Source organism: Nerophis ophidion, linkage group LG19 (genome assembly GCF_033978795.1).
Source record: "Nerophis ophidion isolate RoL-2023_Sa linkage group LG19, RoL_Noph_v1.0, whole genome shotgun sequence".
Classification (NCBI taxonomy): domain Eukaryota; kingdom Metazoa; phylum Chordata; class Actinopteri; order Syngnathiformes; family Syngnathidae; genus Nerophis; species Nerophis ophidion.
Window position 1 is genome coordinate 6024504 of NC_084629.1, and position 27345 is coordinate 6051848.

General features: G+C 41.6%; 1 protein-coding gene and 1 long non-coding RNA gene across 5 annotated transcripts in view; one reads left to right on the top strand and one right to left on the bottom strand.

Annotated features, from left to right (window-relative positions):
* The window catches only part of LOC133537908 (ATP-binding cassette sub-family C member 4-like), a 222480-nt gene that overhangs the window by 139445 nt on the left and 55690 nt on the right, over positions 1–27345 (top strand). For 3 of the 4 annotated variants that reach the window (XM_061879058.1, XM_061879057.1, XM_061879056.1), the window contains 4 exons: positions 3314–3424; positions 3498–3598; positions 7529–7720; positions 21225–21380. In XM_061879058.1, coding sequence (XP_061735042.1) covers positions 3314–3424; positions 3498–3598; positions 7529–7720; positions 21225–21380 — 560 coding nt within the window. Of the gene's footprint in view, positions 1–3313; positions 3425–3497; positions 3599–7528; positions 7721–21224; positions 21381–27345 lie in introns of those variants that run through there. The other variant, XR_009802889.1, reaches the window with a different exon arrangement.
* LOC133537914 (uncharacterized) overlaps positions 20711–27345 on the bottom strand; it is a 275398-nt gene continuing 268763 nt past the window's right edge. Inside the window, exon 5 of the long non-coding RNA XR_009802890.1 lies at positions 20711–21435. This is a non-coding gene — a long non-coding RNA (uncharacterized LOC133537914). The remainder of the gene's footprint in view (positions 21436–27345) is intronic.

Consider the following 27345-nt stretch of genomic DNA (forward strand, 5'->3'; position numbering starts at 1 on the left):
CTTGATAGTCCTTAAAGGCCTACTGAAACCCACTACTACCGACCATGCAGTCTCTTGATAGTCCTTAAAGGCCTACTGAAACCCACTACTACCGACCATGCAGTTTCTTGATAGTCTTTAAAGGCCTACTGAAACCCACTACTACCGACCATGCAGTCTCTTGATAGTCCTTAAAGGCCTACTGAAACCCACTACTACCGACCATGCAGTCTCTTGATAGTCCTTAAAGGCCTACTGAAACCCACTACTACCGACCATGCAGTCTCTTGATAGTCCTTAAAGGCCTACTGAAACCCACTACTACCGACCATGCAGTTTCTTGATAGTCTTTAAAGGCCTACTGAAACCCACTACTACCGACCATGCAGTCTCTTGATAGTCCTTAAAGGCCTACTGAAACCCACTACTACCGACCATGCAGTTTCTTGATAGTCTTTAAAGGCCTACTGAAACCCACTACTACCGACCATGCAGTCTCTTGATAGTCCTTAAAGGCCTACTGAAACCCACTACTACCGACCATGCAGTTTCTTGATAGTCCTTAAAGGCCTACTGAAACCCACTACTACCGACCATGCAGTTTCTTGATAGTCCTTAAAGGCCTACTGAAACCCACTACTACCGACCATGCAGTCTCTTGATAGTCCTTAAAGGCCTACTGAAACCCACTACTACCGACCATGCAGTCTCTTGATAGTCCTTAAAGGCCTACTGAAAGCCACTACTACCGACCATGCAGTCTCTTGATAGTCCTTAAAGGCCTACTGAAACCCACTACTACCGACCATGCAGTCTGATAGTTTATATATCAATGATGAAATATTAACATTGCAACACATGCCAATACGGCCTTTTTAGTTTACTAAATTGCCATTTTAAATGCCGCGCGAAGTATCCTGTTGAAATTGTCAGTATGATGACGTGTGCGCGCGACGTCACGGAATGTAGCGGACATTTTGTTCCAGTCCGATCCCAGCTATAAGTCGTCTGCTTTAATCGCATAAATACACAGTATTCTGGACATCTGTGTTGCTGAATCTTTTGCAATTTGTTCAATTAATAATGGAGACGTCAAAGAAGAAAGATGTAGGTGGGAAGCGGTGTATTTACGGCTGCCTTTAACAACACAAACACAGCCGGTGTTTCCTTGTTTACATTCCCGAAGGTGAAGCTTTACTATGGAACAGAGCGGTCAAGCGAACATGGATCCCGACCACATGTCAACCGGCAGGTTTTGGTGAGAAAATTGTGGTAATAAGTCGGCTCTTACCGTAGACATGAGCGGAGCTTGCGTCGTTCCTCGTGCACCTATCAAAGAGGCCTCCTCCGTACACACCCTTGGCCACACCCTTCCGACTTTCAGGTACAACTATATAATCTCACTAAAACACTAGTAACACAATAAGCAGATAAGGGATTTTCCAGAATTATCCTAGAAAATGTGTCTAATAACATCTGAATCGCTCCCACTGCACTCTTTTTTTTTCTCTTTTCTAGTCCTTCACTCTCACTATCCTCATCCACAAATCCTTCATCCTCGCTCAAATTAATGGGGAAATCGTCGCTTTCTCGGTCCGAATCGCTCTGACTGCTGGTGGCCATGATTGTAAACAATGTGAGGAGCTCCACAACCCGTGACGTCACGCGCACATCGTCTCCTACTTCCGGTACAGGCAAGGCTTTTTTATTAGCAACCAAAAGTTGCGAACTTTATCGTCGATGTTCTCTACTAAATCCTTTCAGCAAAAATATGGCAATAACGTGAAATGATCAAGTATCAAGGACTCTCTTGCCTCCTCACACCGGCCGCCCCCGACCGTCGGATGCTTACACCATGGAGGAGGGGGGAAAAAAAATAAAATCTCAGCTTTCGCCTCGTAGAAGAAACGTCGCTTCCCTCAGAGACACTGGCAGTCAACACCCCTCCGACTTTTAGGTTCTACAGGTACGACCATATAATCTCACTAAAACAGTAGTAACACAATAAGCAGATAAGGGATTTTCCAGAATTATCCTAGTAAATGTGTCTAATAACATCTGAATCGCTCCCACCGCTTTCGTCTTTCTTTTTTTTTTTAGTCCTTCATTCTCACTTTCCTCATCCACGAATCTTTCATCCTCGCTCAAATTAATGGGGAAATCATCGCTTTCTCGGTTCGAATCGCTCTCGCTGCTGGTGGCCATGATTGTAAACAATGTGAGGATGTGAGGAGCTCCACAACCCGTGACGTCACGCGCACATCGTCTCCTACTTCCGGTACAGGCAAGGCTTTTTTATTAGCGGCCAAGAGTTGCGAACTTTATCGTCGATGTTCTCTACTAAATCATCCATCCATCCATTTTCTACCGCTTATTCCCTTTCGGGGTCGCGGGGGGCGCTGGCGCCTATCTCAGCTACAATCGGGCGGAAGGCAGGGTACACCCTGGACAAGTCGCCACCTCATCGCAGGGCCAACACGAATAGACAGACAACATTCACACACTAGGGCCAATTTAGTGTTGCCAATCAACCTATCCCCAGGTGCATGTCTTTGGAAGTGGGAGGAAGCCGGAGTACCCCGAGGGAACCCACGCATTCACGGGGAGAACATGCAAACTCCACACAGAAAGATCCCGAGCCTGGATTTGAACCCAGGACTGCAGGTACTTCGTATTGTGAGGCAGACGCACTAACCCCTCTGCCACCGATTATCAAAAATAAATAAATTAATTAAAAAAAAGAAATACAAGAATAAAAATTTAAAGAAACAACAATAAAAATAAAATAAAATAAAAAACAATGTATGAATAGTGAAGTGAATTGAAGTGAATTATATTTATATAGCGCTTTTTCTCTAGTGACTCAAAGCGCTTTACATAGTGAAACCCAATATCTAAGTTGCATTCAAACCAGTGTGGGTGGCACTGGGAGCAGGTGGGTCAAGTGTCTTGCCCAAGGACACAACGGCAGAGACTAGGTTGGCAGAAGCGGGAATCGAACCTGCAACCCTACTAAATAATTTCAGCAAAAATATGGCAATATCGTGAAATGATCAAGTATGACACATAGAATGGACCTGCTATCCCCGTTTGAATAAGAACATCTCATTTCAGTAGGCCTTTAAGAAGTGCTTGAATTTGGCCATGGAAAAGGTGTACAAACCCTGTGTTTGCTATCATGTTTGCACCTGTTTTAGTATACGCAAACCTTTAGTAAATCAGGTCCGAAATCTTCATTGTGAACAGCAGCTAGCAAAATGCAGAATATTAATACCTCGATGACAATATTGTTACAGCTCTTGTATTTGACTCATTATCATGTGTTTTCTAACAGAGGCTTGGTTCCTGTTCCTGACCACCTCGCGCTGGTTAGCTATACGCCTTGACGGGATCTGTTCTATTTTCGTAGCAGTTACTGCTTTCGGATGTCTCTACTTCAGGGAAGGTACTGTACCCCGTTGTGACACATTTTTTTGACACAAGGTTGGGGAGTCTGATCATGTGTTCCTTCATTGCAGTATTGGACCCTGGTGCAGTGGGCCTGGCTCTGTCCTACGCGGTGACACTGACCGGCATGTTTCAGTGGGGCGTTAGACAGAGTGCGGAGATTGAGAACATGGTGCGGAAACTTTTAAATGGACCTTATATGAACAAAAGTATTACTTGGATAAACATTGAAAGACAAGTCCTTTAAATCAGTGTTTTTCAACCACTGTGCCTTCGCACACTAGTGTGCTGTGAGATACCGTCTAGTAGAGTCTGCGGAAAAACCGCGGGTCGGGCGGGTGACATGACGAAAAAATCGATTTTAATTAGATTCGGGCGGTGGGCGGTTGAAGCATCCGGAAATATTTGATATACATGGTTCTGGGATCGGTATCCTTTGCCGTTCCAAGAGCCATTTAAGACCCGTGTCACAAAGCGAAGAAGACAATAGGAGACGATTAATATTCTCTAAAATGACTGCCGGCAGTCACCCAGATAATAAGTATTAGGGCGTGCTATGAGGCCATTGACTTTGTCGCCTTCTACAACATGTACGATCTGCTTGTCAGTCCAGCATCATGTTGTGTGTGGCTTCCGCGGCAACACGCACACGACTGCAAGGCATACTGGGTGACACAGAGTACACTAATGGTTGTGATATAAACAATTTTAACACTCTTAGTAATATGCGCCACGCTGTGAAGCCACACCAAACAAGATTGACAAACACATTTCGGGAGAACATCCTCACAGTAACACAACATAAACGCAACACAACAAATACCCAGAATCCTTTGTATCTGTGACGAACCCTGACTATTTTATACACCCCGCTAGCAGCAAACCCCGCCACCCCACTCGCCCCCACCCCCTCGTGTGTCGGTAAGGTGGGCGGGGGTGTAAAATATATTCAGGAACTGTCACGGATACAAAGGATTCTGGGTATTTGTTGTGTTGCGTTTATGTTGTGTTACTGTGAGGATGTTCTCCCGAAATGTGTTTGTCAATCTTGTATTGTGTGGCTTCACAGCGTGGCGAATATTACTAAGAGTGTTAAAATTGTTTATACCGCAACCATTAGTGTACTCTGTGTCACCCAGTATGCCTCTCAATCTTGTAAGTGTGATTGCGGAAGCTGCACACAACATGTTGCCGGACTAACAATCGGTGTGTACATGTTGTTGAAGGTGTCAAAGGCCATGGCTTCACAGCACGCCCATAGTCTTGTCATCAGGATGAAGGCTATTGGATGGTCGCGAGAACTTTAGCGGCTCCAGTTGTCTTCATTACTCTGTGAAACAGGTTAAAATAGCTCTGTGAGTGGTATAGGCGGTCGACCTCTGATGTATTTCAGCGGGCGGGTACGGTTTTGATTAAATGTTGGTTTGGGTAGATGACGACTTTGGTGATGCGGTTGCGGATGATATGATTGCCTATCTGCGCATCGTTACAGTCTAGTGTGTCGTGGGACATTATCTAATTTCACCTATTTGGGTTAAAAATATTTTTTGCAAACTAGTAATTACAGTCTGCAAATGATGTGTTGTTGTTGAGTGTCTGTACTGTCCAGAGCTCGGCAGAGTAACCGTGTAATACTCTTCCATATCAGTAGGTGGCAGCCGGTAGCTAATTGCTTTGTAGATGTCAGAAACAGCGGGAGGTATCGTGCAGGTAAAAAAAAGTAACTAATGCTTAAACCAAAAATAAACAAATGGTGAGTGCCCCTAAGAAAAGGCATTGAAGCTTAGAGAAGGCTATGCAGAATGAAATTAAAACTGAACTGGCTGAAAAGTAAACAAAAACAGAATGCTGGACGACAGCAAAGACTTACTGAGGAGCACAGACAGCGTCCACAATGTACATCCGAATATGACATGACAATCACACATGTCCCCACAAAGAAGGATAAAAACTACTGAAATATTATTGATTGCTAAAACAAAGTAGATGCAGGAAAATACCGCTCAAAGGAAGACATGAAACTGCTACAGGAACAATACCAAAAAAAAGAGAAAAAGCCACCAAAATAGGAGCGCAAGACAAGAACTAAAAACAGTATACACAGGAAACCAGCAAAAAAAAGTCCAAATAAGTCACGGCGTGATGTGAGAGATATATTGATGCATGGTTGGTTAAAGTTGAACAATTCTGACAACGACTTTTTACCGTCAACTGAATTTATAGTTTTTTAATGATTTCTGCTGCTGGTGTACCTCCGGATTTTTTCAACGCAAAAAATGTGCCTTGGCTCAAAAAAGGTTGAAAAACACTGCTTTAAATAGTAATTGCTTTATTGCCGTGGGTGTTTATTTACCTAAATGAAGTTCAATTGAAAGCAGGCATTAAGTGGAGGCTTCACGGTGGCAGAGGGGTTAGTGCGTCTGCCTCACAATACGAAGGTCCTGCAGTCCTGGGTTCAAATCCAGGCTCGGGATCTTTCTGTGTGGAGTTTGCATGTTCTCCCCGTGAATGCGTGGGTTCCCTCCGGGTACTCCGGCTTCCTCCCACTTCCAAAGACATGCACCTGGGGATAGGTTGATTGGCAACACTAAAATTGGCCCTAGTGTGTGAATGTTGTCTGTCTATCTGTGTTGGCCCTGCGATGAGGTGGCGACTTGTCCAGGGTGTACCCTGCCTTCCGCCCGATTGTAGCTGAGATAGGAGCCAGCGCCCCCCGTGACCCCAAAAGGGAATAAGCGGTAGAAAATGGATGGATGGGCATTAAGTGGAGAGAGGCTGTTATTTCTGAATTTTAAAATGCATCATTAAGACTGCAAACACATTTTTTAAAGTTGAATCATGGGTTGGAGGGTATGAGAAAGTGGGGAGGAAAACATCACTCCTTGAACAAATGGTCATTCAGTAATGTACACAGTTCAATACTGCACAACAGAGAAGAACACAACACATTTTCTGTGCCATTTTTGTTCAGCCCTTCTCAGTTTTTAGAAGTTACCGCCAACGATGAAATGATCCATTTTTAATAGCTACGGCAGTAGCATATAGCCGTTAGCATTCCATGACCCACAATGCACTTCTGCCATGACCCTCCCCTGCCGAATTCTTATTGGTTGACGTGTGTGTGACGATTGCTGACATTTTCTTCGTCTCTTCCGCGAATGAGATAAAATAATATTATTTAATTTTTTACGGTAATGTGTTAATAATTTCACACATAAGTCGCTCCGGAGTATATGTCGCACACCCGAAATATGAAAAAAACTGCGACTTATAGTCCCCAAAAATACGGTAGGTGTATATTGAAGTAAAAGTCGTTTTTTCTAGGAAGACTTTTCTGACACTTTTGGATGCCTGTGGGTTTTTCTTGGATTGATCTCTGTTGGACGAGTTCAAGTACCTAGGAGTCTTGTTCACGAGTGGGGGAAGAGTGGATCGTGAGATCGACAGGCGGATCGGTGCGGCGTCTTCAGTAATGCGGACGTTGTACCGATCCGTTGTGGTGAAGAAGGAGCTGAGCCGGAAGGCAAAGCTCTCAATTTACCGGTCGATCTACGTTCCCATCCTCACCTATGGTCATGAGCTTTGGGTCATGACCGAAAGGATAAGATCACGGGTACAAGCGGCCGAAATGAGTTTCCTGTCTCTCCCTTAGAGATAGGGTGAGAAGCTCAGACATCCGGGTGGAACTCAAAGTAAAGCCGCTGCTCCTCCACATCGAGAGGAGCCAGATGAGGTGGTTCGGGCATCTGGTCAGGATGCCACCCGAACGCCTCCCTAGGGAGGTGTTTAGGGCACGTCCAGCTAGTAGGAGGCCACGGGGAAGACCCAGGACACGTTGGGAAGACTATGTCTCCCGGCTGGCCTGGGAACGCCTCGGGATCCCCCGGGAAGAGTTAGACGAAGTGGCTGGAGAGAGGGAAGTCTGGGCTTCCCTGCTTAGGCTGCTGCCCCCGCGACCCGACCTCGGATAAGCGGAAGATGATGGATGGATGGATGGATGGATCTCTGTTCCAGTTCAATTTTTGCGGACTGAAGGTCAACCAATTTAACGAAGAACATTCCCCAACAGTCAATCAGTATCATTTGTGCTTTGCGTTGGTAGATGACATCCGTAGAGAGACTTGTGGAGTACACAGAGCTGAAGAGTGAAGCAGCTTGGGAGACCGACACCATGCCACCCCCTGATTGGCCCACCGGAGGCTTCATCACTTTTGACTCGGTCAACTTCTCCTACAGTGCCAATGATCCACTGGTCCTCAAGAACCTGACTCTCGTCTTCACGTCCAGAGAAAAGGTCGTCAGTACACACACGAGCACATACACACAAAAATAGGTCCACAGTAGTGTTGTCCCGATACCAATATTTTGGTACCGGTACTTTTTGATACTTTTCTAAATATAGGGGCTTTATTTTAACCAAAAATCTTACGGTACATTAAACATGTTTCTTATTGCAAGTTTGTCCTTCAATAAAATAGTGAACATACAAGACAAAAAAGGCTCCTAATTTAGTCTGCTGACATATGCAGTAACATATTGTGTCATTTATCTACCTATTATTTTGTCAACATTATTAAGGACAAGTGGTAGAAAATTAATGAATAATCTACTTGTTCATTTACTGTTAATATCTGCTTACTTTGTTTTATAACATGTTCTATCTAAACTTCTGTTAAAATGTAATAATCACTTCTTCTGTTGTTTGATACTTTACATTAGTTTTGGATGATACCACAAATTTGGGTATCGATCCGATACCAAGTTATTACATTGGTCATATTCAAAATCCTCATGTGTCCAGGGACATATTTCCTGAGTTTATAAACATAATATACATAAAAAAAAGAAGATGTGATGCCAAAAAATATCAAATCACAGTAGTATTGAATAAATACGCTCCTGTACTTGGTATCATTACAGTGGATCCAACAATGGCGTTTGTCTACATCAGGGGTCACCAACCTTTTTGAAACCACGAGCTACTTCTTGGGTACTGATTAATGCGAAGGGCTACCAGTTTGATACACACTTAAATAAATTGCCAAAAATAGCCAATTTGCTCAATTTACCTTTAATAAATAAATCTATATATATTTAAAAAAAAATTCCATTGTATATTTTTTTTCCTTTTACGGAAGGTTTCTGTAGAGAATAAATGATGAAAAAAAACACCCAATTGAACGTTTAAAAGAGGAGAAAAAAGTGAAAATTTAATTTTGAAACATAGTTTATCTTCAATTTCCACTCTTTAAAATTTAAAATTCAACCGAAAAAAAGAAGAGAAAAACTAGCTAATTCCAATCTTTTTGAAAAAATTACAAAAATTATTTATGGAACATCATTAGTAATCGACTTGTCCAGGGTGTACCCCGCCTTCCGCCCGATTGTAGCTGAGATAGGCGCCAGCGCCCCCCCGCGACCCCAAAAGGGAATAAGCGGTAGAAAATGGATGGATGGATGGATCATTAGTAATTTTTCCTGATTAAGATTAATTTTAGAATTTTGATGACATGTTTTAAATATGTTAAAATCCAATCTGCACTTTGTTAGAATATATAACAAATTGGACCAAGCTATATTTCTAACAAAGACAAATCATTATTTCTTCCAGATTTTCCAGAACAAAATTTTTAAAAGAAATTCAAAAAGACTTTGAAATAAGATTTAAATTTGATTCAAAATTTTTTCTAGATTTGCCAGAATATTTTTTTAAATTTTAATCATAATAAGTTTGAAGATATATTTCACAAATATTCTTCGTCGAAAAAACAGAAGCTAAAATGAAGAATTAAATTAAAATGTATTTATTATTTTTTACAATAAAAATACAAAAAATGTGTTGAAGATTGATTTAAATTGTCAGGAAAGAAGAGGAAGGAATTTAAAAGGTAAAAAGGTATAAGTGTTTAAAAATCCTAAATTCATTTTTAAGGTTGTATTTTTTCTCTAAAATTGTCTTTCTGAAAGTTATAAGAAGCAAAGTAAAAAATAAATGAATTCATCTAAACAAGGAAAAACCAAGTCTGAAATATTTTCTTGGATTTTCAAAGTTTATCTGAGTTTTGTCTCTCTTAGAATTAAAAATGTCGAGCAAAGCGGGACCAGCTTGCTAGTAAATAAATAAAATAAAAAACAGAGGCAGCTCACTGGTAAGTGCTGCTATTTGAGCTATTTTTAGAACAGGCCAGCGGGCGACTCATCTGGTCCTCACGGGCTACCTGGTGCCCACGGGCACCGCGTTGGTGACCCCTGCTCTACATGCTGACGCCTGTGAGCTACGGTTTGTAGTGAAAAATGTTTATCTATCCCTCGTCCTGCAGGGATGATACTTGTAAAAAACTTACTTTATTTGTCGCCATGGAGGCGAAGAATAGTGATTTAGAAGTAGTTAAAACACTGCCGACTGAGGCTGAACTTTAGCCACTAGCTAGGTAGCCATGTCTTAAAGCATCTCTTCCGGTGGGCGTTTTAGTGTTATAACTTCACCTTTATCGTTAGTTTTTGAGCCAAAATGCGTCCGTTCTCCCTTTTCTGTCTACACGCTGTGTCTGTTTGTAAGTACTCTGTGATTGTGTGCTGCCGAACATGCTCATCTGCTCGTAAAGCCAGCAATGACACGACTTGACGATGGGGGCGGCAGACTGGAACTTATCAGAGGCGGTATAGTACCGAATATAATTCATTAGTATCGGGGTACTATACTAATACCGGTATACCGTACAACCCGAGTCCACAGTGTTAAAGGCCTACTGAAATGAGATTTTCTTATTCAAACGGGGATAGCAGGTCCATTCTATGTGTCATACTTGATCATTTGGCGATATTGCCATATTTTTGCTGAAAGGATTTAGTAGAGAACATCGAGGATAAAGTTTGCAACTTTTGGTCGCTAATAAAAAAGCCTTGCCTTTACCGGAAGTAGCAGACGATGTGCGCGTGACGTCACCAGTTGTAGAGCTCCTCACATCCTCACATTGTTTACAATCATGGCCACCAGCAGCGAGAGCGATTCGGACCGAGAAAGCAACGATTTCCACATTAATTTGAGCGAGGATAAAAGATTCGTAGATGAGGAACGTGAGAATGAAGGACTAGAAAGAAAAAAAAAGACGAAGGCAGTGGGAGCGATTCAGATGTTATTAGACACATTTACTAGGATAATTCTGGAAAATCCCTTATCTGCTTATTGTGTTACTACTGTTTTAGTGAGATTATATGGTCATACCTGTAGAACCTAAAAGTCGGAGGGGTGTTGACTGCCAGTGTCTCCGAGGGAAGCCACGTTTCTTCTACGAGGCGAAAGCTGAGATTTAAATTTTTTTCCCCCCTCCTCCATGGTGTAAGCATCCGACGGTGGGGGGCGGCCGGTGTGAGGTGGCAAGAGAGTCCGCAGCTGGATAAGGAACGACGCAAGCTCTCCGCTCATGTCTACGGTAAGAGCCGACTTAATGCCACCATTTTCTCACCGAAACCTGCCGGTTGACATGTGATAGGGAACCATGTTCGCTCTGTTCCATAGTAAAGCTTCACCGTCATCTTTCGGGAATGTCATCATACCGCAACGTTTTCAGCAGGATAATTTGCGCGAGATTTAAAATAGTAATTTAGTCAACTAAAAAGGCCGTATTGGCCCGTGTTGCAATGTTAATATTTCATCATTGATATATAAACTATCAGACTGCGTGGTCGCTAGTAGTGGGTTTCAGTAGGCCTTTAAAGGCCTACTGAAATGAAATTTTCTTATTTAAACGGGGATAGCAGGTCCATTCTATGTGTCATACTTGATCATTTGGCGATATTGCCATATTTTTGCTGAAAGGATTTAGTAGAGAACATCCACGATAAAGTTGGCTGATAAAAAAGCCTTGACTTTATCGGAAGTAGCAGACGATGACATCACAAGTGTGAGGGCTCCTCACGTCCTCACATTGTTTTTAATGGGAGCCTCCAACAGGAAGAGCTATTCGAACCGAGAAAACGACAATTTCCCCATTAATTTGAGCGAGGACGAAAGATTCGTGGATGATGATATTGATAGCGAAGGACTAGGAAAAAAGAGGCGATTGCATTGGGACGGATTCAGATGTTTTTAGACACATTTACTAGGATAATCCTGGGAAATCCCTTATCTTTCTATTGTGTTGCTAGTGTTTTAGTGAGATTAAATAGTACCTGATAGTCAGAGGGGTGTGTCCACGGGTGTGTTGACGCCAGAGTGTCTGAGGGAAGTCACGGCAGATACAAGGACGGCGCAAACTCTACAGATCTCCGGTAAGAGGCGACTTTTTAACACAATTTTCTCACCGAAACCTGCCGGTTGACAAGTGGTCGGGATCCATGTTCGCTTGACCGCTCTGATCCATAGTAAAGCTTTACCTCCAGGAATTTTAAATAAGGAATCACCCTGTGTTAGTGTGGCTAAAGGCTAAAAGCTTCCCACCTCCATCTTTCTACTTTGACTTCTCCATTATTAATTGAACAAATTGCAAAAGATTCAGCAACACAGATGTGTTGCTGTTGCTGTGTGGAGCGGTTCGCAGCCGAGTGTGAAGCGACCGGAATGAGAATCAGCACCTCCAAGTCCGAGTCCATGGTTCTCGCCCGGAAAAGGGTGGAGGGCCATCTCCGGGTTGGGGAGGAGACCCTGCCCCAAGTGGAGGAGTTCAAGTACCTAGGAGTCTTGTTCACGAGTGGGGGAAGAGTGGATCGTGAGATCGACAGGCGGATCGGTGCGGCGTCTTCAGTAATGCGGACGTTGTACCGGTCCGTTGTGGTGAAGAAGGAGCTGAGCCGGAAGGCAAAGCTCTCAATTTACCGGTCGATCTACGTTCCCATCCTCACCTATGGTCATGAGCTTTGGGTCATGACCGAAAGGATAAGATCACGGGTACAAGCGGCCGAAATGAGTTTCCTCCGCCGTGTGGCGGGGCTCTCCCTTAGAGATAGGGTGAGAAGCTCTGCCATCCGGGAGGAACTCAAAGTAAAGCCGCTGCTCCTCCACATGGAGAGGAGCCAGATGAGGTGGTTCGGGCATCTGGTCAAGATGCCACCCGAACGCCTCCCTAGGGAGGTGTTTAGGGCACGTCCAACTGGTAGGAGGCCACGGGGAAGACCCAGGACACGTTGGGAAGACTATGTCTCCCGGCTGGCCTGGGAACGCCTCGGGATCCTCCGGGAAGAGCTAGACGAAGTGGCTGGGGAGAGGGAAGTCTGGGCTTCCCTGCTTAGGCTGCTGCCCCCGCGACCCGACCTCGGATAGGCGGAAGATGGATGGATGGATGGATGGATGGATAGCTGTCCAAAATACTGTGTAATTGCGCGATGAAAAGAGGCGACTTTTAGCTGCAAGTGGTGCTGCGGTAACATTTCCGCGACATTTTCCACAGGATACCTCGCGGGAAATTTAAAATTGCAATTTAGTAAACTAAAAAAGTCGTATTGGCATGTGTTGCAATGTCAATATTTCATCATTGATTTATAAACTATCAGACTGCGTGGTGGGTAGTAGTGGGTTTCAGTGGGTCTTTAGGTTCCTCATAAAAAAATCGTATTCCCTGTGATTTTCCTCATCCGGGGCCCACTAGTGTGCACGGGCCATGACTTCGGTTGATATGCAGCATTGTTACGCGGCATTCTTCCCCGATCAATTATTAAAGGACAGCATATTGTGCCGCTGATTCTCCAGCACTATACCATTTGTGATTCATGGAATACATATCTTGTAATTAAGACCGTTCAAGTGGATCCATCCGGTCTCAATTTGCATTTTGAGCTACCTGACAATGACAACTGTTTATTCACTACGAGAGAGCGGGGAAGGCACATGGAGGGAAGCAGATGGAGATGGTGGAGGACGATTGGGATTGTGTTTAATGCAAGGGGGTGTGTTTTTGCATGGCTATGCTTGGCCAGGGCGGGCTGATTTCACAATGAATAGGTTGATAAGTGCGGAGCTTCAGGCTGGCAGGATGGGGTGAGCTGTGGCGTACGTCATGGAGGGTTAGTTAGCAAGGTTATATTGACAAGCCATGGCATCACAGCCAAGTCACAAACTGTTTATAAGCTGATCTGCCGAGGCGCACAACTCGCCTTTGCTCAAATGTGACGCGAGCGGACCCGTTTTTTGCACCGAACGGGATTATTTGGTCAATGGTTACCCACAATGTCAATGAAAGAGTTACCGTCTTTGCATTGTTGGAAAACACATGCTCCACCACAACACCACCGCAAGGGGATTTCCAAGTAATGCGTCGAGACAAACTCCTTCCTTGTATGTCCTGTACTCTTTTTTTAACACCACATGGTTACACATGATACAGTTGTGATCAAAATGATTCAACGCCCACACAATTTTGGTGTTTTAGCAAGTTGGACATTTATTCCGTATTTTGTTTATCCATCCATCCATCATCTTCCGCTTATCCGAGGTCGGGTCGCGGGGGCAGCAGCCTAAGCAGGGAAACCCAGACTTCCCTCTCCCCAGCCACTTCGTCTAGCTCTTCCCGGGGGATCCCGAGGCGTTCCCAGGCCTGCCGGGAGACATAGTCTTCCCAACGTGTCCTGGGTCTTCCCCGTGGCCTCCTACCGATTGGACGTGCCCTAAACACCTCCCTAGGGAGGCGTTCGGGTGGCATCCTGACCAGATGCCCGAACCACCTCATCTGGCTCCTCTCGATGTGAAGGAGCAGTGGCTTTACTTTGAGTTCCTCCCGGATGGCAGAGCTTCTCACCCTATCTCTAAGGGAGAGCCCCGCCACACGGCGGAGGAAACTCATTTCGGCCGCTTGTACCCGTGATCTTATCCTTTCGGTCATGACCCAGAACTCATGACCATAGGTGAGGATGGGAACGTAGATCGACCGGTAAATTGAGAGCTTTGCCTTCCGGCTCAGCTCCTTCTTCACCACAACGGATCGGTACAACGTCCGCATTACTGAAGACGCCGCACCGATCCGCCTGTCGATCTCACGATCCACTCTTCCCTCCCTCGTGAACAAGACTCCTAGGTACTTAAACTCCTCCACTTGGGGCAGGGTCTCCTCCTCAACCCTTTTCCGGGCGAGAACCATGGACTCGGACTTGGAGGTGCTGATTCTCATCCAGGTCGCTTCACACTCTGCTGCGAACCAATCCAGCGAGAGCTGAAGATCCCAGTCAGATGAAGCCATCAGGACCACATCATCTGCAAAAAGCAGAGACCTAATCCCGTGGCCACCAAACCGGAACCCCTCAACGCCTTGACTGCGCCTAGAAATTCTGTCCATAAAAGTTATGAACAGAATCGGTGACAAAGGACAGCCTTGGCGGAGTCCAACCCTCCCTGGAAATGTGTCCGACTTACTGCCGGCAATGCGGACCAAGCTCTGGCACTGATTGTACAGGGAGTGGACCGCCACAATCAGACAGTCCGATACCCCATACTCTCTGAGCACTCCCCACAGGACTTCCCGAGTTACACGGTCGAATGCCTTCTCCAAGTCCACAAAGCACATGTAGACTGGTTGGGCAAACTCCCATGCACCCTCAAGAACCCTGCCAAGAGTATAGAGCTGGTCCACAGTTCCACGACCAGGACGAAAACCACACTGTTCCTCCTGAATCCGAGGTTCGACTATCCGACGTAGCCTCCTCTCCAGTACACCTGAATAAACCTTACCGGGAAGGCTGAGGAGTGTGATCCCACGATAGTTGGAACACACCCTCCGGTCCCCCTTCTTAAAGAGAGGAACCACCACCCCGGTCTGCCAATCCAGAAGTACCGCCCCCGATGTCCACGCGATGCTGCAAAGTCTTGTCAACCAAGACAGCCCCACAGCATCCAGAGCCTTATTTTGTTTATAGTCATATCAAATAAAGATGTGTCAAATAGACAAATGCAACTTGAATTACAACATTATATTTTGTAACATACCAAACAGTGTCATTTCTCTTAATATCTCATTGACAAAATGATTCAACCCCTAGACCAGGGGTAGGGAACCTTTGGCTCGGGAGCCAGATGTGGCTCTTTTGATGACTGCATCTGGCTCTCGGATAAATCTGAGCTGACATTGCTTAACACGATAAGTAATGAATAATTCCACTGGTAATCACGTTCAAAATATAAAACATTCTCATGCATTTTAATCCATCCATCCGGTTTCTACCGCACCTGTTCAAGAAGTCGCAATAACGGTAAGAATGATTTTATTTATTGTTGGTTAGTTTCAGAATAACAATGTTATTAAAAATAATAAAAGACTTATTATACTCTAAATCAGGGGTAGGGAACCTATGGCTCGGGAGCCAGATGTGGCTCTTTTGATGACTGCATCTGGCTCTCGGATAAATCTGAGCTGGCATTGCTTAACACGACAAGTAATGAATAAATCCACTTGTAATCACAGTGTTAATAATAATCCATCCATCCATTTTCTACCGCTTATTCCCTTTTGGGGTCGCGGGGGGCGCTGGCGCCTATCTCAGCTACAATCGGGCGGAAGGCGGGTTGAAAATATAAAACATTCTCATGCATTTTTAATCCATCCGTCAGTTTTCTACCGCACCTGTTCAAGAAGTTGCGTTAATGGTAAGAAGTTATTTATTTATTGTTTAGTGTGGGGCTTGCCCTCCTGGGGGTTCTTCAGACCACCAAGCACCGACATGAGAGCCTGTTTCAGGGTTACAATATTTTATTTTTCAATAAGTCTCTCAGTTGCTTTCCAGCAATTGTATTTTTCTATTTCGTTCTCGCTCGCGCTCTGGCTCCAGCCCCAACCCCGTCTCTCCTCCTGGCTGCTGTTTATAACAGAGCGACAGGTGATTAGATAACAAGGCCCAGGTGGGCCGTCTACACACCTGTCGCTTCTTCAGAGGCCGGTCCTGGCACACCCCAGTTCACTGCAGGCCGGCAGGCCACGCCCCCTCCACAGTTAGCTTCAGAATAACAATGTTATTACAAAGAATAAGAGACCTATTCTACTCTAGAAATGTTGGTCTTACTTAAAAATGCATGCATTTAGTTGTATTCAGTGTTAAAAAAAATATATTATACGGCTCTCACGGAAATACTTTTTAAAATATTTGGCTTGTATGACTCTCTCAGCCAAAAAGGTTCCCGACCCCTGCCCTAGAAGATCATAACTCTTAAGAACAGTAAGAAGCATTTGAAAGTCCTGGAGTGGCCTAGCCAGTCTCCAGAACTCAACTCCATAGAAAATCTGTGGAGGGAGTTGAAAGTCTGTGTTGCTCGGCGACAGCCCCAAAAAATCAAGGCCGTCGAGAAGATCTGCATAGAAGAATGGGCCAAAATACCAGCTACTGTGTGTCCAAACCTGGTAAAAACCTATAGTAATCGTTTGACCTCTGTTATTGCCAACAAAGGTTATATTACAAAGTATTGAGTTATTGACTGTGGGGCAAAAAAGTATTTAGTCAGCCGCCGATTGTGCAAGTTCTCCCACTTAAAATGATGACAGAGGTCTGTAATTTTCATCATAGGTACACTTCAACTGTGAGAGACAGAATGTGAAAAAGAATCCAGGAATTCACATTGTAGGAATTTTAAAGAATTTGTAAAGTATGGTGGAAAATAAGTATTTGGTCAACCATTCAAAGCTCTCACTGATGGAAGGGGGTTTTGGTTCAAAATCTCCTGATACATGGCCCCATTCATTCTTTCCTTAACACGGATCAATCGTCCTGTCCACTTAGCAGAAAAAACAGCCCCAAAGCATCATGTTTCCACCCCCATGCTTTACAGTAGGTATGGTGTTCGTGGGATGCAACTCAGTATTCTTCTTCCTCCAAACACGACGAGTTGAGTTTGTACCAAAATGGATACATGGATGATACAGCAGAGGATTGGGAGAATGTCATGTGGTCAGATGAAACCAAAATAGAACTTTTTGGTATAAACTCAACTCGTCGTGTTTGGAGGAAGAAGAATACTGAATTGCATCCCAAGAACACCATACCTACTGTGAAGCATGGGGGTGGAAACATCATGCTTTGGGGCTGTTTTTCTGCTAAGGGGACAGGACGATTGATCCGTGTTAAGGAAAAAATGAATGGGGCCATGTATCGTGAGATTTTGAGCCAAAACCTCCTTCCATCAGTGAGAGCTTTGAATGGTTGACCAAATACTTATTTTCCACCATAATTTACAAATAAATTATTTAAAATTCCTACAAATGTGAATTCCTGGATTTTTTTTTTTCACATTCTGTCCCTCACAGTTGAAGTGTACCTATGATGAAAATTACAGACCTCTGTCATCATTTTAAGTGGCAGAACTTGCACAATCGGTGGCTGACTAAATACTTTTTTGCCCCACTGTGTCTTGAGGATGAACATCACGGCTATTTTCTGTCCTGAGAAATTCGAAACTAGACTTTACAAACAGTACATATCCACTCATCAATGGTATCAGTACAGCTTGTGTGGCACATAATGCCACATCTCACGAAATGTCATTTGTTGGTGTTATTTTGAAAATAGTACTTTATTCTCCCTTCTCTCTTGTGTTTAATAGTAATGTCGAGATTGCGCCGTCTTTTTTTTGTTCAGCCGGCCAAACCAATTCCATACTGGCTCATGTTGACAAAACAGTCCTGTGTAAAATGTCATAGGCAAATAAACTCAAGTTTTTATTTGTCTCGGAAGTCTCGGCTCAGCAGAGAGTTAGAAGGCTGGCCAAGGGGGAAGCCCACATAAGTACGTCCGTCAATTTGTGACATCACAAATGGCACAGTGGTAAGAAAAGCTTCCAAAACTGCGTACAAGCTCACACCCAAAAACATGCACCTTATAATTTGATGGTTTTGTGCAGCTCATATAGGCTCCGGCACCAGAAAATGGATGGATGGTATTGTTTATGGGGCGGTATAGCTCTGTTGGTTGAGTGGCCGTACCAGCAACTTGAGGGGTTGCAGGTCCGATTCCCGCTTCCGCTATCCTAGTCACTGCCGTTGTGTCCTTGAGCAAGACCCTTTACCCACCTGCTCCCGGTGCCCCCAACCCTGGTTTAAATGTAACAGATATTGGGTTTCACTATGTAAAGCGCTTTGAGTCACTAGAGAAAAGCGCTATATAAATATAATTCTCTCTCTCTCTCTCTCTTATAACACGGGTCACCAACCTTTCTTTCACCACAGACCAGTTTAATGTAGGCATTATTTTCATGGACCGGCACATAACTAATACAAAAATAAGTGCATTCAAATTTCTATTCACTCTAACACTGAATTAGTGGAAGCCCTGGTCTTATTTTTTGCAAGATCCCCAACAAGTTGATGATACTATATGCCCTCAACCTGCCAAAGGCTACAATATATCATATTTATATGTTATAAATTCATTATTGTGCATTGTCATTTATATTTTATGAATTCATTATTTGTGCATTGTATCATGTCTCAAAGTTCTATAATGTCTTTTTTGCCGATATCCGATATTCCAATATTGTCCAATTACCGTTACCGATATCAACCGATACCGATACATACTGTACAGTCGTGGAATCAACACATTATTATGCCCAATTTTGTTGTGATGCATTAAATAATGTAAGAAGGTTTTCCAAAATAAATCAACTCAAATTATGGAAAAAAAATGCCAACATGGCACTGCCAGATTTATTATTGAAGTTACAAAGTGCATTATTTTTTTAACATGCCTCAAAACAGCAGCTTGAAATTTGGGACATGCTCTCCCTGAGAGAGCATGAGGAGGTTGAGGTGGGGAGGGTTGGGGAGGGGGGCAGAGTTGAGGTTTGGGGTTAGGGGGTAGAGTGGGGTGTATATTGTAGCATCCCGGAAGAGTTAGTGCTGAAAGGGGTTCTGGGTATTTGTTCTGTTGTGTTTATGTTGTGTTACGGTGTGGATGTTCTCCCAAAATGTGTTTGTCATTCTTTTTTGTTGTGGGTTCACGGTGTGGCGCCTGTTTATACGGCCACCCTCAGTGTGACCTGTATGGCTGTTGACTAAGTATGCTTTGCATTCACTTGTGTGTGTGAAAAGCTGTAGATATTTTGGGACTGGGCCTGCACGCAAAGGCAGTGCCTTTAAGGTTTATTGGCGCTCTATACTTCTCCCACACACAGCGGCGTTTTAAAAAGTCATAATTTTTATTTTTTGAAACCGATACCGATAACTTCCGATATTATATTTCAAAGCACTTGTCGGCCGATAATATCATCTCTAGTTCTAACAAATATAATGAATGACGACTTACTATGAGGAGTTTTATTATTTATCTATAAACAAGCTTATTGGTGTGTAGAGGGACAGGTGAAAGTTTTTTGAAACCGATAACGATAACTTCCGATATTACATTTCAAAGAATTTGTCGGCCGATAATATCATCTCTAGTTCTAACAAATATAATGAATGACGACTAACTATGAGGAGTTTTATTGTTTTATCTATAAACAAGCTTATTGATGTGTAGAGGGACTTGTGAAAGTTAAGTCTGATAAATTGCAGTCGTTTGTATATTTCTGTGCGGCCCAGTAGAACATTTATTATTAGTTTTTATTTATTTATTTTTCTTAAATTTTATTTTATTTATTTTTTTGTCATGAAAAAGGGAGGTTTTTTGGGTTGGTGCACTAATTATAAGTGTATCTTGTGTTTTTTTTATGTTGATTTGATTAAAAAAAATAATAATAATAATAAAAAAAATAGTTCTGCGGCCCGTTACCAGTAGGGTATGGGACCACTGGCTTAAATAATACTGTGGTGATTGAACAGGTGCGTGAGTCAAAACAAATCAGGTGCGTGACATGACAGGTGAAACTAATGGGTAACCATGGAAACAAGACAAGGGAGTAAAAAAGCAGGAACTAAAAAGAGTCCGGGCTTCACGGTGGCAGAGGGGTTAGTGCGTCTGCCTCACAATACGAAGGTCTTTCTGTGAGGAGTTTGCATGTTCTCCCCGTGAATGCGTGGGTTCCCTCCGGGTACTCCGGCTTCCTCCCACTTCCAAAGACATGCACCTGGGGATAGGTTGATTGGCAACACTAAAATTGGCCCTAGTGTGTGAATGTGAGTGTGAATGTTGTCTGTCTATCTGTGTTGGCCCTGCGATGAGGTGGCGACTTGTCCAGGGTGTACCCCGCCTTCCGCCCGATTGTAGCTGAGATAGGCCCCAAAAGGGAATAAGCGGTAGAAAATGGATGGATAAAAAGAGTCCAAAAACCAAACAGGACATAACTTAAACAAAACATGATGCCAGACGTGATAATTGTAACATTTATGAATAAGAAAATATGAAAAACATCATACCTGTAGGCCCCCTTTAAAAGTACTTTAATACACATTGAAGCATATATTTTACAATGTATACCAATAATTTTCTGATCTGATCAGACACTAAATTGTTAAAATGCATACCGTGAAGTGTTACTGGCATCATTTTCAGAATTTTGTAGTTATAATTATTGGACTGGTTTTGGTGTTCTGTGAATATTTGTAGTTCGGTGGAAGCCCAGCTAAGACATAAGTTTATAAGACGTTGGTGTTCTGTGAGCATTTGTAGTTCGGTGGAAGCCCAGCTGAAACATAAGTTTATGAGACGACATACGAATTCAAAACTAACGCATAACTGTCGGAAGTTAAAATATGAACTCTTTCCAGTCAGTCTCATTCCTTTGCTGTTCTTTCACACCAGTTGTCCGATGACATGGCCCCTCAGAGACATGACACTTCCACAAAAAGCCAAGTGATGAATAGTCAAAAAGGCAGCATGGCAGCAATTTGTCTTTTTTCCGCAGGATTTATTGTAGCGTATGACTTAGTTCTCCATTTGTCCCCCTGTAGGTGGGCATTGTGGGACGAACCGGCGCTGGTAAGAGCTCTCTGATATCGGCCTTGTTCCGCCTGGCTGAACCCGAGGGCAGGATAGTGATTGATGGTTTCCAGACGTCTGATGTTGGCCTGCATACTCTTCGCCAGAGGATGTCCATCATACCGCAGGTCAGTCCTCTATTTATCACGACTAAATTCTATCTCCAGAAATCATGAGCTGGGTCTATATGTCAAGAAATGCACGGTTATAGAAAGATCGGATAACTTCAAAGCACAATATAGTATTTGGATGCACAATTAGAGCATAATTGATTGGTCTTTGATTGATTGATTGATTGATACTTTTATTAGTAGATTGCACAGTTCAGTACATATTCCGTACAATTGACCACTAAATGGTAACACCCGAATACGTTTTTCAACTTGTTTAAGTCGGGGTCCACGTTAATCAATTCATGGTACAAATATATACTATCAGCATAACACAGTCATCACACAAGTTAATCATCATAGAATGTGCATTGAATTATTTACATTATTTACAATCCATGAGGAGCTTTGGTTGATATCAGTACTTCAGTCATCAACAATTGCATCAACAGAGAAATGTGGACATTGAAACAGTGTAGGTCTTATTTAGTAGGATATGTACAGCCAGCAGAGAACATAGTGAGTTCAGATAGCATAAGAAGTACATTTGAGTTGTTTATAATCCGGGGAGATGGGATGTGAATGGAGGAGGGTATTAGTAAAGTGTTGAAGTTGCCTGGAGGTGTTGTTTTAGAGCGGTTTTGAAGGAATATAGAGATGCACTTACTTTTTTACCTGTTGGGAGTGCATTCCACATTCAATCAATCAATCAATGTTTACTTATATAGCCCTAAATCACTAGTGTCTCAAAGGGCTGCAAAAACCACCACGACATCCTCGGTAGGGAACAGTGCCCGAGGAAAGTGATAAGTTTATAATATTTAGCACTGATGGACCTGTCTCCGTGGAGTGATTTGCCCTGAAACCGGATTGAAAGGTTTCACATAGATTGTTAGACGCTAAGTGTTCATTTAACTGCTCCGCAACAATTTTTTCAAGGATTTTTGAAATAAAGGGAAGGTGAGACACCGGTCGGTAGTTTACCATGAGGTCAGGATCGAGGTTAGGTCTTTTAAGAAGAGGATGAATAACCGCTTTTTTGAATGCTAGGGGAACAGTGCCCGAGGAAAGTGATAAGTTTATAATATTTAGCACTGATGGACCTAATAATACAAAGAGCTCCTTGATCAGTTTCCCAGGAAGAGGGTCAAGTAAACATGTTGTCTGTTTTATTCCATTTACACGTTGTAACAATTCCTCTAATGTTATTTCCTCAAAACGAGAGAAACTATTTTGGAGGGCAGTATCCGCCGTATATACCATCGTATCAGTGTTAATAGAACCCCGTTGTAGTTGGGACGCATGGTCTTTAATCTCCTTTCTAATTACTTCAATTTTCTTACTAAAGAATTGCATTAAGTCATCAGCTGAGTGGGTTGAGCTACTGGAAGGAGTCCCTTGTTGGGTTAGCGATGCTAGCGTACTAAACAAAAATTTAGGATCGTTTTTATTACGGTGGATGAGATTTGAGTAATATTTAGCTTTAGCTAAGGTAAGCATGCGTTTATAAGTTATTAAACCATCACTCCATGCTTGATGGTGCACCTCAAGTTTAGTCGTGCGCCATTTGCGTTCCAGCTTTCTACATAATAATTTCTGAGCTCTAGTTTCTTCTGTAAACCACGGGGTGCGCTTTTTTGGAGCCTTTTTTAACTTTAGCGGTGCTATGTTATCAATGGTTTCGCGCTGGGTGTCGTTAAAGTTGTTAGTGAGGTTATCAATAGAGCCCACATACTTTGGGAATGGTGCCGATACCGAGGGCAGTAGGTCAGCAAGAGTTGTCGTTGTGGCTGTATTAATGTTGCGGCTGCTATAGTAGTTATTATTATTATTATTAGTTTGACGAACATGCGTCTGAACTTCGAATTTTATAAGGTAATGATCGGACAATACTTTAGTATACGGGAGTATCGTAACTTTGGAAACGGTGATACCCCTGACAAGCACTAGGTCTATCGTATTACCGTTGCGATGCGTGGGTTCATTTATTATTTGTGTGAGACCACAGCTATCAATTACAGTCTGGAGTGCTACGCACGGTGGGTCCGATGGGGTATTCATATCAATCAATCAATCAATGTTTATTTATATAGCCCTAAATCACTAGTGTCTCAAAGGGCTGCACAAACCACCACGACATCCTCGGTAGGCCCACATAAGGGCAAGGAAAACTCACACCCAGTGGGACATCGGTGACAATAATGACCCAGTGGGACGTCGGTGACAATGATGACTATGAGAACCTTAGAGAGGAGGAAAGCAATGGATGTCGAGCGGGTCTAACATGATACTGTGAAAGTTCAATCCACAATGGATCCAACACAATATGGATATTAAAGTCCCCCATTATGATTATATTATCGGCGTGTGTCACTAGATCAGCAACGAACTCTGAGAATTCATTGATAAAGTCCGAATAGGGCCCTGGAGGGCGGTAGATAACAGCCAGGTGTAGAGGCAGCGGTGTGACAGACCTCATAGTAAGCACCTCAAACGATTTATATTTATTATTTATGTTAGGACTAAGGTTAAAGTTTTCGTTGTATATTAGTGCGACCCCCCCACCCCTTTTAAGCGGACATTGATGTGGCATAGAAAGAGAATGTGTTAAGACCTTTGTTAGATCGGAATCTGGGTTTAACGTGGTTTGTGGAGCTCCCCCTGGTGTTGTGGTTATGGTGGTCATTTACGTTAAGGAAGTAGTTTGAGATGTACTTCGGTATCAAGGAGGTGTAGCGGATTTTATAGACTAGGCTCAGTGCAAGTTGTTTTACTCTGTCCTCCACCCTGAGCCAGCCCACTTTGGAGAAGTGGGTTGGATTGAGGTGTGATCTGGGGTGGAGGTTTAAAAGTAACCGGACTAGCTTATTCTGGGATGTTTGGAGTCTAGATTTGAGGGTTTTGGAGGTGCTGGGGTACCAGGAGGTCCAAGCGTAATCGAAGAAGGGTTGAATGAGAGTCCTCAAAGTGCTTTTGTTGACCAGAGAGGAGATTCTGTAGAGGAATCTCGTTCTTTGGTTGACCTTTTTGATCACCTTGGTTGCCATTTTATCACAGGAAAGATTAGCCTCTAGAATGGAACCTAGGTAGGTGATCTCATCCTTCCTGGTGATAACAATGTCACCCACTTTTATAGTGAAGTCACTGACCTTCTTAAGTTTGATATGGGACCCACCCGAAGAACAAGTATATATACATTAGAAGTAGATTTGAGTTGTTTATGATGGTAATATCGGAAATATTTATTGGGCTTCCTTTGCTGTTGCATAAAACACATCATGTTATTAAAAAAAAAAATAGAATGGGTGTCAAATTAAATTGATTTCAAATGAATCGCAATTCCAATTTGTAATGATACTTAATCGGTTAAAAACAAACACATTTTTGAATGTGTCCTGTCCTGCCACTCAGGCCAATCACATTCTTGTTGGGATGTGGGAGCTGAGCCGAGCTTAAATGGGGTGCCGAATGCGAAAAGTTCAGTCATAGATATATTTCTCCGATTTAACTCACTTTTCAGAATCCGAATCAGAATTTTGATTTGTTTTTGATATATTTTTATTTAAAATAACCAAAAAAAAACGAGCAAAAGCCTGATCCAATACAGTGCTACAGCTATTATAACAAAATGAAAACAATGGAGAATAAAAAAAATAAAATAAAAAAAAAATGAGCAATGGACTTTTTTATTTTAATTTTATGTTTTTTTTTACATATTTTGAAAAGAATCAGAATAGTTTTAATTGCCATTGTTTGAGAACGGGTTCATAGACTAGGAATTTGGTGCAATGGTGCAACATAAAACACAGAATAGGTTAAAAAAAAAGAGCACATTTTCATCACATTTGACTCTAAAAATGTATATCAAAATGTTAAATCCAAACCCAAATCGTAAATCTAAATCTAAATGTAAGTGCTAAATGTTAAATCTAAACCTAAATCGTAAAGCTAAATTTAAATGTAAGTGCTAAATGTTAAATCTAAACCTAAATCGTAAAGCTAAATCTAAATGTAAGTGCTAAATGTTCAATCTAAACCTAAATCGTAAAGCTAAATCTAAATGTAAGTGCTAAATGTTCAATCTAAACCTAAATGGTAAAGCTAAATCTAAATGTAAGTGCTAAATATTCAATCTAAACCTAAATCGTAAAGCTAAATCTAAATGTAAGTGCTAAATGTTCAATCTAAACCTAAATCGTAAAGCTAAATCTAAATGCAAGTGCTAAATGTTCAATCTAAACCTAAATCGTAAAGCTAAATCTAAATGTAAGTGCTAAATGTTAAATCTAAACCTAAATCGTAAAGCTAAATCTAAATGTAAGTGCTAAATGTTCAATCTAAACCTAAATCGTAAATCTAAATCTAAATGTAAGTGCTAAATGTTCAATCTAAACCTAAATCGTAAAGCTAAATTTAAATGTAAGTGCTAAATGTTCAATCTAAACCTAAATCGTAAATCTAAATCTAAATGTAAGTGCAAAATGTTCAATCTAAACCTAAATGGTAAAGCTAAATCTAAATGTAAGTGCTAAATGTTAAATCTAAACCTAAATCGTAAAGCTAAATTTAAATGTAAGTGCTAAATGTTAAATCTAAACCTAAATCGTAAAGCTAAATCTAAATGTAAGTGCTACATGTTAAATCTAAACCTAAATGGTAAAGCTAAATCTAAATGTAAGTGCTAAATGTTATCTCTAAACCTAAATCGTAAAGCTAAATCTAAATGTAAGTGCTAAATGTTCAATCGAAACCTAAATCGTAAAGCTAAATCTAAATGTAAGTGCTAAATGTTAAATCTAAACCTAAATCGTAAAGCTAAATCTAAATGTAAGTGCTAAATGTTAAATCTAAACCTAAATGGTAAAGCTAAATCTAAATGTAAGTGCTAAATGTTATCTCTAAACCTAAATCGTAAAGCTAAATCTAAATGTAAGTGCTAAATGTTCAATCGAAACCTAAATCGTAAAGCTAAATCTAAATGTAAGTGCTAAATGTTAAATCTAAACCTAAATCGTAAAGCTAAATCTAAATGTAAGTGCTAAATGTTAAATCTAAACCTAAATGGTAAAGCTAAATCTAAATGTAAGTGCTAAATGTTCAATCTAAACCTAAATCGTAAATCTAAATCTAAATGTAAGTGCTAAATGTTCAATCTAAACCTAAATCGTAAAGCTAAATCTAAATGTAAGTGCTAAATGTTAAATCTAAACCTAAATGGTAAAGCTAAATCTAAATGTAAGTGCTAAATGTTCAATCTAAACCTAAATCGTAAATCTAAATCTAAATGTAAGTGCAAAATGTTCAATCTAAACCTAAATGGTAAAGCTAAATCTAAATGTAAGTGCTAAATGTTAAATCTAAACCTAAATCGTAAAGCTAAATTTAAATGTAAGTGCTAAATGTTCAATCTAAACCTAAATCGTAAAGCTAAATCTAAATGTAAGTGCTAAATGTTAAATCTAAACCTAAATGGTAAAGCTAAATCTAAATGTAAGTGCTTAATGTTCAATCTAAACCTAAATCGTAAATCTAAATCTAAATGTAAGTGCAAAATGTTCAATCTAAACCTAAATGGTAAAGCTAAATCTAAATGTAAGTGCTAAATGTTCAATCTAAACCTAAATCGTAAAGCTAAATTTAAATGTAAGTGCTAAATGTTAAATCTAAACCTAAATCGTAAAGCTAAATCTAAATGTAAGTGCTACATGTTAAATCTAAACCTAAATGGTAAAGCTAAATCTAAATGTAAGTGCTAAATGTTATCTCTAAACCTAAATCGTAAAGCTAAATCTAAATGTAAGTGCTAAATGTTCAATCGAAACCTAAATCGTAAAGCTAAATCTAAATGTAAGTGCTAAATGTTAAATCTAAACCTAAATCGTAAAGCTAAATCTAAATGTAAGTGCTAAATGTTAAATCTAAACCAAAATCGTAAAGCTAAATCTAAATGTAAGTGCTAAATGTTCAATCTAAACCTAAATCG